General features: G+C 37.7%; 1 protein-coding gene across 7 annotated transcripts; it reads left to right on the forward strand.

The window, feature by feature from the left end:
- Positions 1 to 3625: 3625 nt before the first annotated feature.
- LOC112184488 (putative DUF21 domain-containing protein At1g03270) lies at positions 3626 to 6530 on the forward strand. Of its 7 annotated transcripts, XR_002930061.2 has the most exons (8): positions 3626 to 4078; positions 4693 to 4761; positions 4876 to 4979; positions 5239 to 5291; positions 5505 to 5736; positions 5834 to 5947; positions 6084 to 6167; positions 6289 to 6530. XR_002930061.2 is itself a non-coding variant. In XM_040513837.1 (7 exons), exons 4-7 carry the CDS (start codon positions 5274 to 5276, stop codon positions 6469 to 6471), a joined length of 399 nt encoding a protein of 132 aa, XP_040369771.1. In that variant the 5' UTR covers positions 3626 to 4078; positions 4646 to 4761; positions 4841 to 4979; positions 5239 to 5273; the 3' UTR covers positions 6472 to 6530. The 7 variants fall into 7 exon arrangements, 4 of the variants coding, with proteins under 4 accessions (XP_040369771.1, XP_040369769.1, XP_040369770.1 ...); XR_005805769.1 differs by having other exon boundaries at positions 5505 to 5947; XR_005805770.1 differs by having other exon boundaries at positions 5515 to 5947.
- Positions 6531 to 17038: the final 10508 nt, after the last annotated feature.

Consider the following 17038-nt stretch of genomic DNA (forward strand, 5'->3'; position numbering starts at 1 on the left):
TCAAACAAAGAAAACAAGAGAAAGGATATAATACACCTTGAAAGATGAATGATAAAGCCTTGAGACAAAGAACTTGAAGATCCTTGAAAGCAAGCAATCTTCTAGGGACGACACAAGGGTGGATGGCGGTTAGGAAATTGATGTATTGCATGGCTTCTCTTTCTCTTGGCTTGAAAATGAAGAACAAGAAAACTAGAGAATGGAAAAGAAATATGGAGAGGAAATGGAGAGACAAAGAAGATGAAATGGATGAAGGAATTGGTGACTAAGGAAAATGGAGAGGAAATGGTGAGACAAGAAGATGAAATGGATGAAGGAATTTGTAGGAAATGGTGACTAAGGAAAATGGAGAGGAAATGGTGAGACAAGGAGATGAGATGGATGAAGGAATGTGTTTTGAGAGTGAGAGGAGAAGTGTATTTATAGCCCAAAAAATGATGAATGGAGGGTGGAGATGAACATAAATGAAGGGCTAGATATGTTAGACAAATTTGTAAAAAATATCTTCCCACATGTTTATCACTTGTTCAACTTGAATTGATTTTCCTCCTCAAGTTTTTCCACTTGGTTGCAACTTTGATTTTCCTCCTCAAGATTTTCCACTTCCTTGCAACTTTGATTTTCCTCCTCAAGATTTTCCACTTGGTTGCAACTTTGATTTTCCTCCTCAAGATTTTCCACTTGGTTGCAACTTTGATTTTCCTCCTCAAGATTTTCCACTTGCTTGGAGGTCCTAAAAAAATAGAAACTAATAAGAAAAATAGAAACTTTCCTAAAATGAAAAATGGCAACTTACTAAAAATGATAAATAGAAACTACAAAAATATAAACTTTCTACAAATAGGAACTTTCCCAATCAAAGAATGGAAACTTTCCTAAACAGGATTTTAATAAGGAAATAACGTAAGAAATGTAGGGAAATGCAGTTAAAACGTCGCATTAAAATGCTCCTATCACTACATACAGAGGATCAAGCCGTCATTGCGATCGAAGATACCGTCCAACCAGTGTAGCTAACCCTCCGAATATTAAGGAGATCGAATCCATGGAAGTAAGTGCCAGTCTTTGTCCTCAAGCCATAAATTAATATCTATCATCGAGTGGTTAGTATGCATTGGATTTAATGTGCATCATTTTATATGAAATGTGAAAACAACTAACCAAGAAAGGCCTCAACTCCCCTACTTGGATTCAGAAACTTAGCTTGTCATGTCATCCGATGATCACGAACCTTTCATTTCTCCAGTAATTGGAGTCTCTAGTTTCCGACATAACTAATGTTAATAATCCATCAAACAAATATTTAAAGTCTTGACGATTAAATAATCATCTGACCAACTTCTCCTAGTTGATAAGGGTTGACCAATCGCCACTAATTTCACAAACAGTCCCAATTACCGGATACTTTACTTGAAATTGGAATATTATCTAATACTCATACCATTACTTTCTCTTCAAAATCTTATAACATTAGATTTTTCTTAGTAGCATAATAATTCATTCGAATTATGATGGATACCTACCGTTCAATCTGACAATACTGTTCAAAATATAAGCTGATTTAAGTTTGATTTGGCTGAATCATAGTCAGTAATATTCGGATTCAGGACGGAAATTAAACGTCAAAAATACGTGCGTGAATAATTTGGTAAGTTTTAGTGAAAAATACTTTGAAAAATTGGGTCATAATATACAGAAACTGCAAATTGTAAAATTCGATACGTACGTGTTTAAAACGAAATGTAATGAAAAATACAGACGTAAAAATATGGATTGATATTTGTCATTTCTAGTACTTATAAGTGGTTATGACTTCTAAAACATAAATTTTGAAGAAAAATCAAGGTGAATTATAGCTTTTCTCAAATATTACCATTTTGATATACAAAAGTTCAACACATCTAAGTTATTATTTAATAAATAAAAAGCGTAAATAATACTATTAATTGTATCATTTTTTTATTATAAAAGTTTAATATTCATAATTAATCTTAAACTGTTATAAAGTAGAGGAAAGATAAAGAGAGAAAAGTTGGGACGAAATAGAAGTGTCCTCATTCAGTCTCATTAGCCTCCTTTATATAGAGGTAGGGTTTACATCAAAGTACATAACTAATGAGTATTTACGTGGATAGCCACACAGATAATAATATTTACAACACTTCCCCTTGAATGTCCACTAATGAATGATGGTATTGGACGCACTTATTGTTGCCTAGTTAAAAACCTTGCCAGGTAACAAAAACCCAGTGAGACAAAAATAACCCTGGTCGAAGGACAAAAAGAGCACAACGCGCATATGTCCTAGGTAGCATACTTCCGAATGCTCCCCCTGATGAAAATCCCCCCCTGACTATTGCAAACCTCAATTATGTATGTGATAAGCTACATGTACCATGTATAGTGGTTTGATGTGTCTATTACTGAGGTGCGAACATGTGTGCTTTGCATATGGGGGCTCATCACAAATTTTCATACCTGCAAAGTTAAAGCAATACTAACAAAGCTAGACAATATAAAGAAATTGATACATTTATCTTTGTATAGTTTAAAACATTGAAAAATCATCATGGCATACCTAGCCATACACATCAATATCTTTGTGTATTGATATGTCTCATAAGCTCTTCAAGAGCTCTAAATAATTCATAACTTTGCGAAAGTTAGAATATGTTACAACATTATAATCATAATTCGAATTCGATAGTGGTCTCGTCATAATATTCATTAAGGCAATTTAGATCTCGTTGACTAGAACGAAATGAGTACATATGAGCTAGCTTTAGACTCTTTGATTCCATGAGTTAGCTTTAGACTCTTTGATTCCATGAGTTAGCTTTAGGCTCTTTCAACCTTTCAAGCACTTGCATTTGAATCATTCATGTATTTGAATCCCTTGAGGATTGATAAGCACTACGCTTATAATGACACTTTACTTTTGAGATTTTGCTTTTAGCAATGTGTCTTTAAGATCTTCATAATATACGATGACAACGTGCTATAAATCTCTCGTCAATATAACAGCTATATGTAACACTGTACTTATAGAAAATTGTCATTCGTATAAGGGAAGATATTCATAATCTCATGTCTCGATAAATAGACATTGTGTCATAGTGATTTATCTTCACTTTTGATAAATAACCTTTTTGTACCATGTAGGGTTAAAGGTCCAAGTATTTCATCACGTTTCAATTATTCAATTTCATTGGAATTGCCTCTTTCCAATTTGGAATTGCCTCTTTCCAATTTGGCCAATAATATACTTTGTTGACATTCATGGTGAAACGTGGTATCACTACTAGAAAACTTGTCTTTTACGACGCGCAAATTACAGCGTGCATTTGTTGCACGCCGTAAAAGATTGTCTTTTACGGCGTGTTTCTATGTGCGCTGTAAAAGACTCATCTTTCTGATCTTTTACTGCGTGCATATGGTGTGTGCCGTAAATGTCACATTATATTTACGGCGCACAATGAATGTGCGCCTTAAAAGACCTTTCTTTCTGAACTTTTACGGCATGTTTTTCATGTGTGCCGTAAAAGACTTTCTAATTTTTGACGAGCCCGCTATTATTTTTCTCTCAAATTCTAATTTCCCTCTATAGTCTATACTGGAAGTTTGCTATGAAAAGTTGAAAACCACGAGATTCGCCCTCCGCTCAGAAAAAAGGGGCGAAAAAAACTCTCCCAAAATGGAGGTGCTCTCTCTCGTCCTCCTTCTCTATCCATCATCGGTAACACCCAAAAATCCAAAATCACCTACCCATGTAATCGTCGGATCTTCCACTCTCTAATTTCCGATGGCGTTTCCCTACTCAAGCCTCTCCCTCTTTCTCTACCCTCTCCCTCGCCCTCTCTGCCTTCTCTCCCGTCGACAACTACACAGCGGCTCCACCGTGGACTCCCCCTTCGATGATGGCCGCCGTTTCGTTTCGGACTCGTCCACTTCAGCTCGCTCAATTTCACTCAGAAACAAAAACCCCAATCCCAATTCCCCCTAAATTTACCAAACCGCTAAGGTTTTCCGGCGGCCGTCCTAGCATGATTTCCAGATCCGCGACCAGGGGATCCATATGGTACGATTCCATTTCCAGGGCTTCAATTCTTGTAATTTTGATTGGAATAGTTCTCAGTTCCATTTACCAATCTTTCATGGATGTCTGTTTTTGATAACGTTGTATCCACGTGCTGTCCGTCTCTTGTTTGTGCACATGCCACAGAGGTGAGGAAAAGTCAAGTCATTGATGGGGATTTTATTAGTTTTGTTGCTTCCTGAACGAAAAAGATTGAAAATTTAGGTGCAGAGGAATCCACAGTGCAATTTATATGCTGATTTACGAATTGGGTTGGGAGAATATTAACTTCTCTAAGTGAACCTAAACTCCTGCCTGTCAAAACCAGTGCATAACGTTTTTGTGGCCTTGCAAGATTGGATTTGAAGAGCAACATTACTTTAATCATTGATGAATCTGGGGTTGACTATGTATGATTTGTTTATGTTAGGCTTACACTGGAATTTGTTGTCAGTCTTGTTTTAATACTAATCAAACTCAGCAGAGACTTTAAAGCCAAATAATCACATATGGTATCTTTGAAGAGAATCTATTTAATTTAAACTAGTTGTTCATAAATGATTTCCACAGGTCTTCTCTTGTCTACGTGACTGTGCTTAACTTGCTTAAACTTGTAGGGAGCTGGTTGAAATCGGAAGCAAGAGTTCATGGCTGACCTTGATGATTATGGACAGCCACAGATTCAGGTTTGTGAACTTTCTCCGGTCCTTGAACTAGAATGAAGTTGCTTTTAGTGTAGCTCACTACCTCTATTTGTTTATCAAGGAGTTTCTGATATGCATTTGTTATGAATATGGAAGGGGAGATTTGCTGCAATGGTCGTCTGTTGGCTTCTGGGAAATGGGTGCCTTTTTCCTGGAACAGTGTGCTTACACTCCAAGATTACTATGTTGCCTTGTTCCCGGTAACTTTTGTATCCCTGAAAATTTCTTTTAATTAATTAGCAGAGCAAATGATCTCCAAAATCCCAAAAAATTTACCAGTATCTAGTTTAGTATGTTAGCTTAGTGTCTATAAAATTTCATTGATATCTGAGTAGTATAGGTTAGGTTTTTATTTTCGTTTTGGTTTCTGGTCAGAGTAGTGAATCTGTTTTGTGTTCATTAGTTTAGTTGTTATTTAATCTTCTGTGTTTATTAAAATTTCATGTTGCTTCTGCGTAGGTGATTTTGGGTTCGCAGCATAGCGTACGTGGACAATGCCAAAGCTCAACATGGTAAGTTAATTGCTTACTTAAGATGCAATTTGTCTAACTTAGACCAACTTCATGACTTGAATGAACCATAATAATTGTCTAGAATTATCTCGCATGTGGGGTTTGAAATAAACATAATTGGTTCTCTACTTTACATCAATATGTGGTTGTCATTGCTGCACTTTTACATTGATTGTTTTGAAGTTCATATTTTGGCTTTCTTCCAATACTCAGATTGAAACAGGGAAATGATCACTTGAAGGCTCAAATAGAAAGTTTTTAAAGGGGATTTCTGGAACTGATGAGTTGGGATGACTTTTCCCATACTAGAATACAATCACCCCAGGCTTCAGTGATTGCATTTGTACTCGTGTGTATCTTGATTTTGCTAATCTTGTTATAGATTAGTGTAGTCTCAATTGTTGCTATAATCCTCTCTGTGACTTTTGTCCTGTTTTTCAGAGAGGTAAGTTTATTTTCATGATTTGGCATTGTGGTTCTAACCTTTATATGCGTTTGTGGATGGGGCGAATCAGAATTTGATTTGGAGTTTGCTTTTCCAGGTTATTCCACAAGCAATATGCATTAGATATGGATTTGCTGTGGGCTCCAACTTTGTATGGCTTGTCCGAATTTTGATGATTATTTGCTACCCAATGGCTTATTCAATTGGAAAGGTATTCTTAGATGAATAATAGTTGAAAATGTTTCTCTCCTATGCACCTTGTCTTTTAGTTTTTCAATACATGTATATTGCTGATGCTGTTTGATTTGACATGTAATTGTTGATACTAAGAAACTGTATGTTTCCAGATATTGAACTCTGTTCTGGAACATAATGAAGCATTATTTAGGCGAGCTCAGTTTAAAGCCCTCGTCTCCATCCAAAGCAAAGAGGTAAAGTGAATTCCATGTACAACCAATATGGTATCACTTGGGTGAGACCATTGAATTTATTTCTTTGTAATTGTCAACATAGTTCACACTTTTAACAACTCTATGGGTTAATTGTCAATAGATTGCTTCAGAAGGACTCAAGCAGAGAGTATTTGAGACATCACTTGTTGATCTTCAGGGAGATGAGCGGCATGCTTACAGAAAAATGCGGTTGAGATCGACTCAGATTATCCCAAGATTGTTTTTGCTTGCTATGGATTTCTCTTTGCTTGAAAGCAAATTTTATATGATGTACAATAAATAGATTAATGAAGTTTATTTTACCAACAAAAATATAGTAACATGAAATATATAAATTGTGAACTTTTGGATTTTTTTTTAAATTTTTTAATCATCATTTACGGCGTGCATGTATGTGTACTGTAAATGTACCCCTCTTCTTTTACGGCGCACATTTGAGTCATTTACGACGCACATGGTGACTCATTTACGGCGTGCATTTAGGGCTTGCATTTGTAGGCTGTAAATATGCGGTTGGTAGTGCTTTTATGGCGCTCAGTTTTGTCTTTTACAACGTGCTTTAGATATTAATTACGGCGCACTTATTTGGTCATTTACGGCGCATTTTAATGTTTCAAAATTGAAATTTAGAATCTCTAAAACTCTTTTACGGCGCTCTTTTATGTCTTTCACGGCGTGCTGGTGGGGTCTATTACGGCTTTCTGGAAACACGCCGTAAAAGAGAGTTGTCTTTTACGGCATGGCCATTTACGGCGCGTTTTTGTGTGCTATAATTTGTCTTTTACGGCGCTCTTTGTGGGCCGTAAAAGACCATTTTTCTGGTAGTGTATAACATCCATATAGCCCTTAAAGATTTTTGGTAGCTACCAAATGTAAATTATCATTGATGATCAACAATCATAGATCTCACACATTCTTATATGCATGCATTAGCTATAATAAGCTTATTGATATTGGGTACTCATGCCACTTCTGGGGCATACATTGTCGTTTCTAGGACAATCATCTCTCATAGATGAATTATGTAGCGAATGTGGATCTTTTTACTTATAATCTCATATAGAACATTATAGGGCTTGTATAATCTTCCCTGTTTTGGGAGTTTAAAACTTTAGATCTGGTGGATACAATCCACACAAATTCACGCCGTTATTCAAATGACAGTAGTCTTTCCTCCCCCTAAAGGCGGGAAGACTGTCTTATTATGACCATGCTCAAAAGATGCATTCAAAAATTTATCACTTTTTTTTTTTGGAGTGAAGATGTTCATTGGCTGGTGGCAAACCCAAACCAAGTTCTAGGTCAAAAATATTTTGTCCATTAGCATCAACCATATTGATTTATTATTGTATCACTAAGACATCATTTCCTAATGGCGTACTTACACTCTCTGTATGTGTAGCCATATTAGGAGCTGTGATATTGTTTAACGACATTCTCTTCAGGAGAACCATTTCAAATGGATACATTTGCATCCCACAAATCAAATGGAGTCTACATTGTTTGTATTAGTAGGTCTCAAGGACTTTGACCCAAGCAGATGCCATTGCATTTAGCATATAACTTTGTCAACTTTGTTTTATCAATTCACTAGTTTTGATATTTCTCGAAGTCAAAATGAGACGGTGGATAAATATCTCACACCAATTTATATCGTTCTTCAAGAACAATCTTTCTCCCCCTCATGGCAGGAGGATTGTTTCGTTAAAGTGACAACTCGCAAATATGCGGTAAATAAATAATTTGCTTGTATATAAGGTTAGCAGTCATCAAAACTTGTAAGTGATTCCACGCAACATGGTAGACAAAACATGATGTAACCGGTCAAGCCAAATAGTGTATTTGGTTCAAGGAACTTCAGGTTCATGACATCATATGCCTTAGTTTACTGTAGAAAATTCGATACAGTATATATCTGATGACATAAAGTTTTCTCCAACCATATAGGAGGTAATTTATGCAACATGATTTCAAATTTGGTAACATGATAGTCGCTCATTCGAAGCCATAGATCAAGATCTGCAACTCTTGATATGGGTGTTACCTTAGCTTCAGTAAATATTAATTGTGGAATACTGATAATTGGAATGGACCAATTTCATTTTGAACTGCTGGCCAAAATGACATATTCTAAATTTCAAGTTGAAGACTATAATCCATAATAATAGAGTAACTTCATCATGTGGAGAACCTCAAGTTTTGTGTCACATATAAATGACGTAGTCATAAAGAGGAGAGACTTCAGGCCCTCATATAATTGGAGATCCAAGAACCATGAGGTTTCAATTTTTTTCAATTTATAACAATCTCTTAAGGAACATCAGGTTCCTAGATAATCGGATTAAGAAACATTTAGTTTCAATGGGAACTCAAAATGTTACAATAAATCTATGGAGTAGCACAATAGTGCTTTCAAGTTGCTTATTGTAAGCAAAAGACATCAGGGATGTGTGATGATCTCAATGTTCTTATTAGTCAATGAAATTTAATTTGACTAGTGCCATTTTGAAAATGGCTTGATAAACATCCACCATATAGTGTACCATAGGTGACACATGCCCAATTTTTAATTTCCTTACATGTGTGGATGTTAGGGTAGTATTTACCTTGACTCCTGATTTCTCTCTTGCCATGATCCACTTCTGGTGGCATTTCATGGTGTAGTCATGTCAATCGGCTTTCTTGCTATACAATGAGATCCATGAGACAGGGAGATTATATATCTCTGGTAATATTGGAGGCACAGAATGCAAAGAGACATTAATGTGTACTCTTCTGGAGCCATCAATCAGATATGTAAGATCTGAGATGATTGTTATATTAGCCTTGATGCGCCTAAAAGCAAGCGCATAATTTAACCCTGAAAATATCGTTAGTAGTATAAGCAAATAGGGATCGTTCTATTCCGGGGATTGAGGGTACACTTGTAATTGTGAAACAAATAAAGAAAAGTATTATTTACAAAAATAAAATAAAGAATATAAATATATACAATTGTATAAACAAATAAAGAATTAAAATAATAAAGTATTATTTACAAAAATAAAATAAAGAATAAAAATATATACAATTGTATAAACAAATAAAGAATTAAAATAATAAAGTATTATTTACAAAAATAAAATAAAGAATAAATATATACAAGTAAACACAAATAAGGGGGGATTAGGATTCTTAAAATTAAAATTAAAATAAATAAAATAAAGAAAATGTAAAAACATATATACAAGGGTGGAATGCAAGGAACAAAGATCAAAATCAATTCCATGTAATCAAGTTCGATTCAAACCCTATAATTGTTCATCTAAGTCATGAGAGAGGAGTTGATCATGTGAAACATTCGAAAGCAAATGAATTCCCATTTTTTACTTTTCAATGCTAATTAACCTAAGCGAAAGCACCTAGATTAATCCTATCAAACATGCAATCAAACCCTAGAAAGCTAGTCAATCATGTCATGTTTAACGCATTACACATAGAGAAAGGCTATCAACTCAAGTGTACAACTTAGTATGGAAAAGTCCACCTAATTGCAATCCTCTTCAATTGAATTCGATTTTTGTCCAAAACCTTTACTACTTTGATTCAAGTTTACACAAAACGAAAAGTCGATTTCATGTTCTTAAACCTAGCACCAATTACATGCAAATCCTATAAGTGTCGACCCAAATAAGATAAACATATAAAAGTTTTCTATCAAGCAAATTCAATCGAACAAACTCACATAAGCAACTTAGAATCACAATTATGGAATTCGAAAACTTTATTTAAACATAGAAATTGGGCTTAAACTTTGCCCTTAACATTATTTGTTAACTAGAATTCATAGTTTTACAAAATCAAACAAAGAAAACAAGAGAAAGGATATAATACACCTTGAAAGATGAATGATAAAGCCTTGAGACGAAGAACTTGAAGATCCTTGAAAGCAAGCAATCTTCTAGGGACGACACAAGGGTGGATGGCGGTTGGGAAATTGATGTATTGCATGGCTTCTCTTTCTCTTGGCTTGAAAATGAAGAACAAGAAAACTAGAGAATGGAAAAGAAATATGGAGAGGAAATGGAGAGACAAGGAGATGGAATGGATGAAGGAATTTGTTTTAGAATGAGAGGAGAAGGTGTTTATATAGGGAAGAAAAAGAAGAGTGAAATGATGAGTGGAAGAAAAATAATGAAAGTGGAGTATGAAAGTGATTTGTAGAATATGGAAAAGAAAGAGAAATGATGAAATGAAAGCAAAGCATGAAGGTGCAGCAACATGGAAGTGATGATGATCTATTAAAGAGATTGTAGAAAAAATATATCCAAGGAAAAAGAGAGAAGCATCTAGCTTTCTTTATGTGGGTGGGAAACATGAATATGTGGTGTTGAGCTGTTTTCAGGTCAGTTTCTGCCCCTTTATTCCTTCAATTATTTCTCCAACAAGACTTCATTATATGCCTTCGACTTCTTCATATGAAATGTTCCACTATGAGTGTAGATCATTGTGGTAAAATTTCATAATGTATTGCCATGTGGTTGGGCCGGAAATGCTGCTGGACCTCTTACAGGTCCAGTTTTCCGGTTTTGCTTCTGTAGAGAATTGGGCTGATTGTTTGAAGGCCTTCCACTCATATTTTTCTCTGGCACTCTTCATAAGAAATGATCCTTTGGGTGTCTAGAATGGATCTGGAAGGTTTCAGCTCATTTGAAGTTCATTTGGTCAGGCGGCCGCTCCTTCTTCTTTGCTTGGCTTGGTTTCTCCTAGCCGGAGTAGGAATATGTGTAAAATTGATCTTTTAGTACATTTCCATTTTTCTCCATCATTTCCAGGTAATTATGGACCTAACGCTCATTTCACCTTCATTTACTCCAATGTACCTAAAAATAGAAATTGAATTAAAAATCAATTCAGTTAAGGAATTAACTAAGCAAAATGTGAGGAATTAACTATTAAAATATCACATTAAAATGCTCCTATCAAGCCTCATAAGCATAAGCCGTAGTAATGTTTTCTGCACACCATAGATGAAATCACGTTGCCTGAAAGTCACTCAAAAACATAAAGTTTGAAGATGACACAAATCAAATTTGCAAGAATTGAACAGTGGATCTCATAGGATATACACGAAGCTTCTGGTCCGTGTTATACAGTTAAAACATGACGTTCAATTATTGTATTGTTGTCTAATGTAGATTAACATCAAATGCATTTTGAACTTCTGGCCAAAATAATATACTCAAAATATCGAGTTTAAACTTTATGACCATAACTTATGAGTGAAGGACTTTAGATGGTCATCTAGTTAGTTTGATCATTGAGGAACTTCAAGTCCTCATTTAATTAAGGATCAAGGAACTACAGGTTCTGATCTCTTTTAATTACAAAATCCACGATCACAAATTTGGGGTATACTCATACTCATTCATCATAGACCAATGGTTAAATATCTGCTTACTTTTAAATTGGTGTCAATATAATTCCCTCAAAACTTCAGGTTTGATGTTGACAGAGATTAAAACTCTTCGATAAATTGTCCATATATCCACTCGAAACTTAAGGCTCGAGTCTGCACAATTAGAACTTCAGGTTCTAAGGTGGAATGCTTTAAGCAGACATAAAGAAGAATGTATTAATCGACATATGAAAATTACACGAAACTTCTAGTTCGAGTTCACATAAAGTCAAATAAACTATGAATGAATTATATGTGTAATCGAAGCTTCAGGTTCGAATATTTTTTCTATGAACTGCAAGTTCTAAGATTTTGTAATTTGAATTTCGGGTTCAAATAAATTTGGTGCTCGAAACTTCAGGCTCGAGGTGACTAAAGTGAATCTTCAAGTTCGCTTTTAACTAATTTATATTTTATACTCAAAGCTTCGGCTTTGAGTTTTACTGTTAGAACTTCAAGTTTTGCTATGACATTTTGAACTTCTAGTTCAAAAATATTACACTCAAAATTCATATGTTCGAGGTATAGGACTGATGGTCCGTATGAGTAACAAAAAAAAAAATTAAAAGATAAGTACTGTAATGAAAGTACATAACATAATAGGAATATTGCAGGGAAGAAAAATAAATAGATGTTTAAGGATATCTCTATTTGTGTTTAATCCAAACTCTAGGTTACTTGACCTAGTGGTAATAGGGTTCAATTAGAAGAATCTAGAGATTCTCTTTCCTTGTATGATTCTAACTCTATGCATTGTAATCCTCTATATAAAGAGGCCCCTATTATCAATGAGAATACACAGCAAATTTCTCTCAATTTCTGATTCCCTAAAACACGTTATCAGCACGAGCCCTAACCCTGAAACCCTAAATTCGTAACCATCAAATATCAGAAACCACCACCGCCTATCTTGAAGCTCTCAATCCTAGGAACCCAGAACCGGCAGCACCACCCCCAAAACCGGTCGGAATCAACCTAAACCGGCCACCGGAAGTGTTCAAACCGGCCTCCCAAGAAAAATCCAAAGATCTCCTGTGTGGTTCACCATCTTCCCGTCCACCCTTCACTGCCACCTTTTGTCAGTAGCTGCACCTCATCCCCAGAATCGGGAACCTGAAAAATCACCACAGGAACCGGCCAAAATCCAACCGAACCTACCACCGGCGTCCACCTGACCTGAACCGGCAGAAAGAAAAAAAAAAAAAGGAGATCCTGTGCAGCCCAAGCCCACCTGCTGCAGCCCACAGTCGAGCCCACGTGCAGCAGGCCCTAGCGGAGCCCACGTGCATCAGCCAAGCCGCACTGCCACGTCAGCACCCCCGGTCAACAATTTTCTGGCGACTTTTTAGGCCAACTTTTCGGTCAAGTTTTCCGGCCATTTTTTTAAGGTAATTTTTTCTAAAAGTTCCCGTTTTTGAAGTTTTTTTTCTTCTTCTTTTCTCGGGGACTTCTAACATCCGTTCTTCTACCCCCCCTTTCTTCTTCATAGGGGAGACCAAAAGACGAACTGTGGGGGTTCGTTCTCACTCCAAGCTTAGAGCTTGTAGAGTCCTCCAAACTTAGAGTTTGTTGAGAAGAAAACGATCGACCACATACATCCTTGTTTCGATCTAATCCAAAACCCCTCTTGGAATCGGATTTTCTTGGAAGCGACTACGCTCAGAAAATCCCTAATTTCTTGGAAGCAACTACACGCTCAGAAACTTTTCGTGGTAGCCCTTTTTCGCTCTGAAACTAACCATAATCTTGTGTTGTTTTTCAGGATGAGTTACCTGAACAAGTTGAACTTTGTTCTACTAGAGACAACTGGCGTAGGATACCATAGGTGGGTCCGTGATGTGCGCCAACATCTTAAGGCTGATGGACTTCTGGAAGCCATCCAAGAGCCTAGTCAGAAAGTGCTCTCCATTGAGCAAGCTACTGCTTTTGAACCAAATCAAGCTAAAACCATCATTCTCATGACAAGGCACATGAATGACGCGCTCCAAAGTGAATACCTCAATGAGGAAGACCCAAGAAAGCTATGGGTTGAACTTGAGTAGCGATTTGGCAACGTTCGTGACTCCCTGCTTCCTGATTTAGAAGTACGATGGCATAGCTTCCGCTTCTGTGATTTCAAGTCTGTGCTTGATTATAACTCGGAAGCTCTTCGTATCAAGTCTCTGATGGAGTTTTGTGGCCAAACCATAACTGATACGATGTTGATCGAGAAGACTCTCTCTACCTTCCCCGTCTCTGCCCTAATGATTTCAAAGAATTATCAGATTTATGTGAAAGCAGGACGTATCACGAGGTTTCATGAGCTTATTGGTGCCATGAACGTAGCTGAAAAGCACGACAACATACTTGTGAAGAACTATAATGCTAGACCCGTGGGAACTAAGTCTATTCCGGAGTCTAACTATAGTCGTGCCCTCAAGGGAGGACGCAAGGAGCGAAACCCTAAGAGTATGGACAATTCTGGACACTCTGGTCCATATTCTCGCCCTAAAGAGGATGGAAATCGCTAAGAGTGGCGTGCACGGAACCGTGGAGGTCAACGTGTGAAGAGAGAGAGAGGCGGAGCCTCCGGCTATGGTGGTGACGCCACCAAGAATAATAGTCGTCCAACACATGCACCAAAAGCATCTCGATCAAGGGAGCCTGACCATAAAGATGTTTGTCTTCGATGTGGATCAAGTGGACATTGGGCAAGGAAGTGTACTGCATCCCAGAACGTTGCCAACGCATACAAGACGTATCGTGAAGCAAGGGAGGTAAATTACATGGAACAAGAAGATCAAGATGGAGATCTCGATCTAAGGGTGGAAGACTACAAGGATCAAGACCCAGAAACTGGCGATTTTGATTAAGTCTTTTTATTTTCCAAGAGATGTACCAATTGCCATATTACTTTTGTAGTAGATGCCAATGATATTAGTCTTCCTTCAAAGTAGGCGTACTCAATGTAAAAGTGATGTCTAGAAAGGTTTTGAGATAAGTGGTACTTAAGCGTGCTTTGCTCCACCGACATCTCTCTACTCACCTGGTCACATTTACATTGGAATTACCGAAAGAAGTTAGATGACTACCATTGTTTTGCATTAACTAGTTTGTTGGATTAGATTTTCTTTGGTTAAAAGAAACAATGATGTAATTCCATTTGGCTTATTAATAAAAGTTGAGTTCTTTTCTTTATGAGCTTTTCTTTTAGGAATGGATGAACTTCAATGTCTTACAGATAGTGCGACTATGCACACCATTCTACGACATAGGCAATTATTCTTAGAGATATTGCCTACATATTCATCTGTGACTACAATGGTTGGGCCATCAAGTTTAGTTCAAGGACATGGAATGGCCCAATTCCTTTTGCCCAATGGCACCTTGATTATAGTCACTGAAACTCTCTACGCTCCTAAGGCAAATCGAACCTTATTAAGCTTTAAAGATATTAGAGCCAACGGATTCTATGCAGAAACGCATAGTGAGAACGGAATAGAATTCCTTTGCATTACCTCTAATGATTGCGGACGGAAGCGCATCTTAGAGAAGCTTATGTGTCAATCTAGTGGACTTTATGTCACTACAATTCGACCAATTGAATCCAATAATGTCATAAGAGAAGATCTCTTGGATTTAGACACATATTGGCTTTGACATGACCGACTAGGACATCTTGGTCGTGATATGATGCTCCTTATACTTAAAACTTCACACGGGCATCCTTTCTTCAGAGTGAAAAGAAGCAGGAATCAAAAATTGATTCCAGGACTTAGCAAGACAGCTAAAGCAGCTTCTGATGCTGCTGCTGTTTTGGGCCGTCAAAAGGCCGCCCCTGTCCCTAGTGATGACGCCATAAATGGCGCCAACCATGAGCATGACGCCATGGTTGCTCCTCCTGGTGGCCATGACGCCACACAATCCAATTTTCATGGCTCTAATGCCATAATGGGAGATGTAGTCACACACTTTGCTTCTAATAGCGCTACAGATGCTCAGGCCCCACCAAAATCCTCATTGGTTGCTTCTAAGGCCCCTCGCACATTTTGCAAAGCCTGTTCCTTCGGGACATTAGGACCGAGACCGTCCTACGCAAAGGATCCAAAAATACTCATTCCGTTCTCACAGAGAATCTAAGGGGATATCTGTGGACCAATTCAACCATCATGTGGACCTTTTAAATACTTTATGGTATTGGCTGACGCGTCGACACGTTGGTCACATGTCGCGTTATTGTCCACTCGAAATGCTGCTTATGCTAAACTCCTTGCCCAGATTATCCGTCTACGGGCTCACTACCCTGACCATCCTATTCAGTCGATTCGACTTGATAATGCTGGGGAGTTTACATCGAAAACGTTCGATGACTATTGCATGTCACTGGGGATTGATGTAGAACATTCAGTTCCCCATGTTCATACCTAAAATGGTCTCGCAGAAGCCGCTATCAAACGACTACAAATGATAGCACGGACTTTGGTTATGCGCACCAATCTCCCTGTTTCTGCTTGGGGATATGCAATATTGCATGCGCGCAGTGACACTCATTCGTCTACGACCCACTGCAACCCAATCTTACTCTGCGTTACAGCTAGTGACTGGATACGAGCCTGATATCTTGCATTTACGCATTTTTGGGTGTACCATCTATATGCTTATTACACCGCCATAGCATACTAAGATGGGTCCACAACGACGAATGGGCATCTATGTTGGCTATGAATCTCCAACTATTGTCCGCTATCTTGAACCCTTGACAGGCGATCTCTTTACCGCTAGATTTGCGGATTGTCACTTTGATGAGACAGTCTTCCCATCGTTAGGGGGAGATAAGAACACAGATGTTCAACAGGAACGACAGGAATTGTCGTGGTCTGTCCCCACTATGTCTCATCTCGATCCCCGTGCTGCACAGTTCGAACTTGAAGTGAGACGAATAATCGAGCTGCAGAACGTAGCAGACATTCTGCCTGATGCGTTTTCTGATGTTGCCAAAGTGACGAGATCACACATACCTACTGCAAACGTGCCTGCAAGGATCGATGTCCCAAATACTGGACATCACGCCACTCCTGTGACATTAGGGGATGGCGCCATTGCCCAACATGGAAATGATGTGGCGTCTATGGCCGCAGGTCTAGCAAGGAAGCGCGGTAGACCAATTGGTTCGAAGGATACTCACCCTAGAAAGAAAGCGAATGGGGCACAGATAAATCCTTTGATCATCGATACTTAAAATCCGTCCTATGAGAATGTTTCGGATTACGGTTATGTCCAAGATACATCATTGGGGGACGCCTCAATGTCAGAACCTATCCATGAGAACGTAGAGATCTTTGTAAATTACACTAGTATACATGGGACGTGGGAAATAAACTCCATCATCATTGATGATGTATTAGCGTATTCAGTGGCGCGTGAGATTATTGAG

This window comes from Rosa chinensis, chromosome 2, assembly GCF_002994745.2.
Source record: "Rosa chinensis cultivar Old Blush chromosome 2, RchiOBHm-V2, whole genome shotgun sequence".
Classification (NCBI taxonomy): domain Eukaryota; kingdom Viridiplantae; phylum Streptophyta; class Magnoliopsida; order Rosales; family Rosaceae; genus Rosa; species Rosa chinensis.

Excerpts from the sequence above, each read along its gene's own strand:
- LOC112184488 (XM_040513837.1), top strand. Across the intron at positions 5,948-6,083 it reads TGGCTTATTCAATTGGAAAG|ATATTGAACTCTGTTCTGGA; the intron begins GTATTCTTAGAT and ends GTATGTTTCCAG. Across the intron at positions 6,168-6,288 it reads TCTCCATCCAAAGCAAAGAG|ATTGCTTCAGAAGGACTCAA; the intron begins GTAAAGTGAATT and ends AATTGTCAATAG.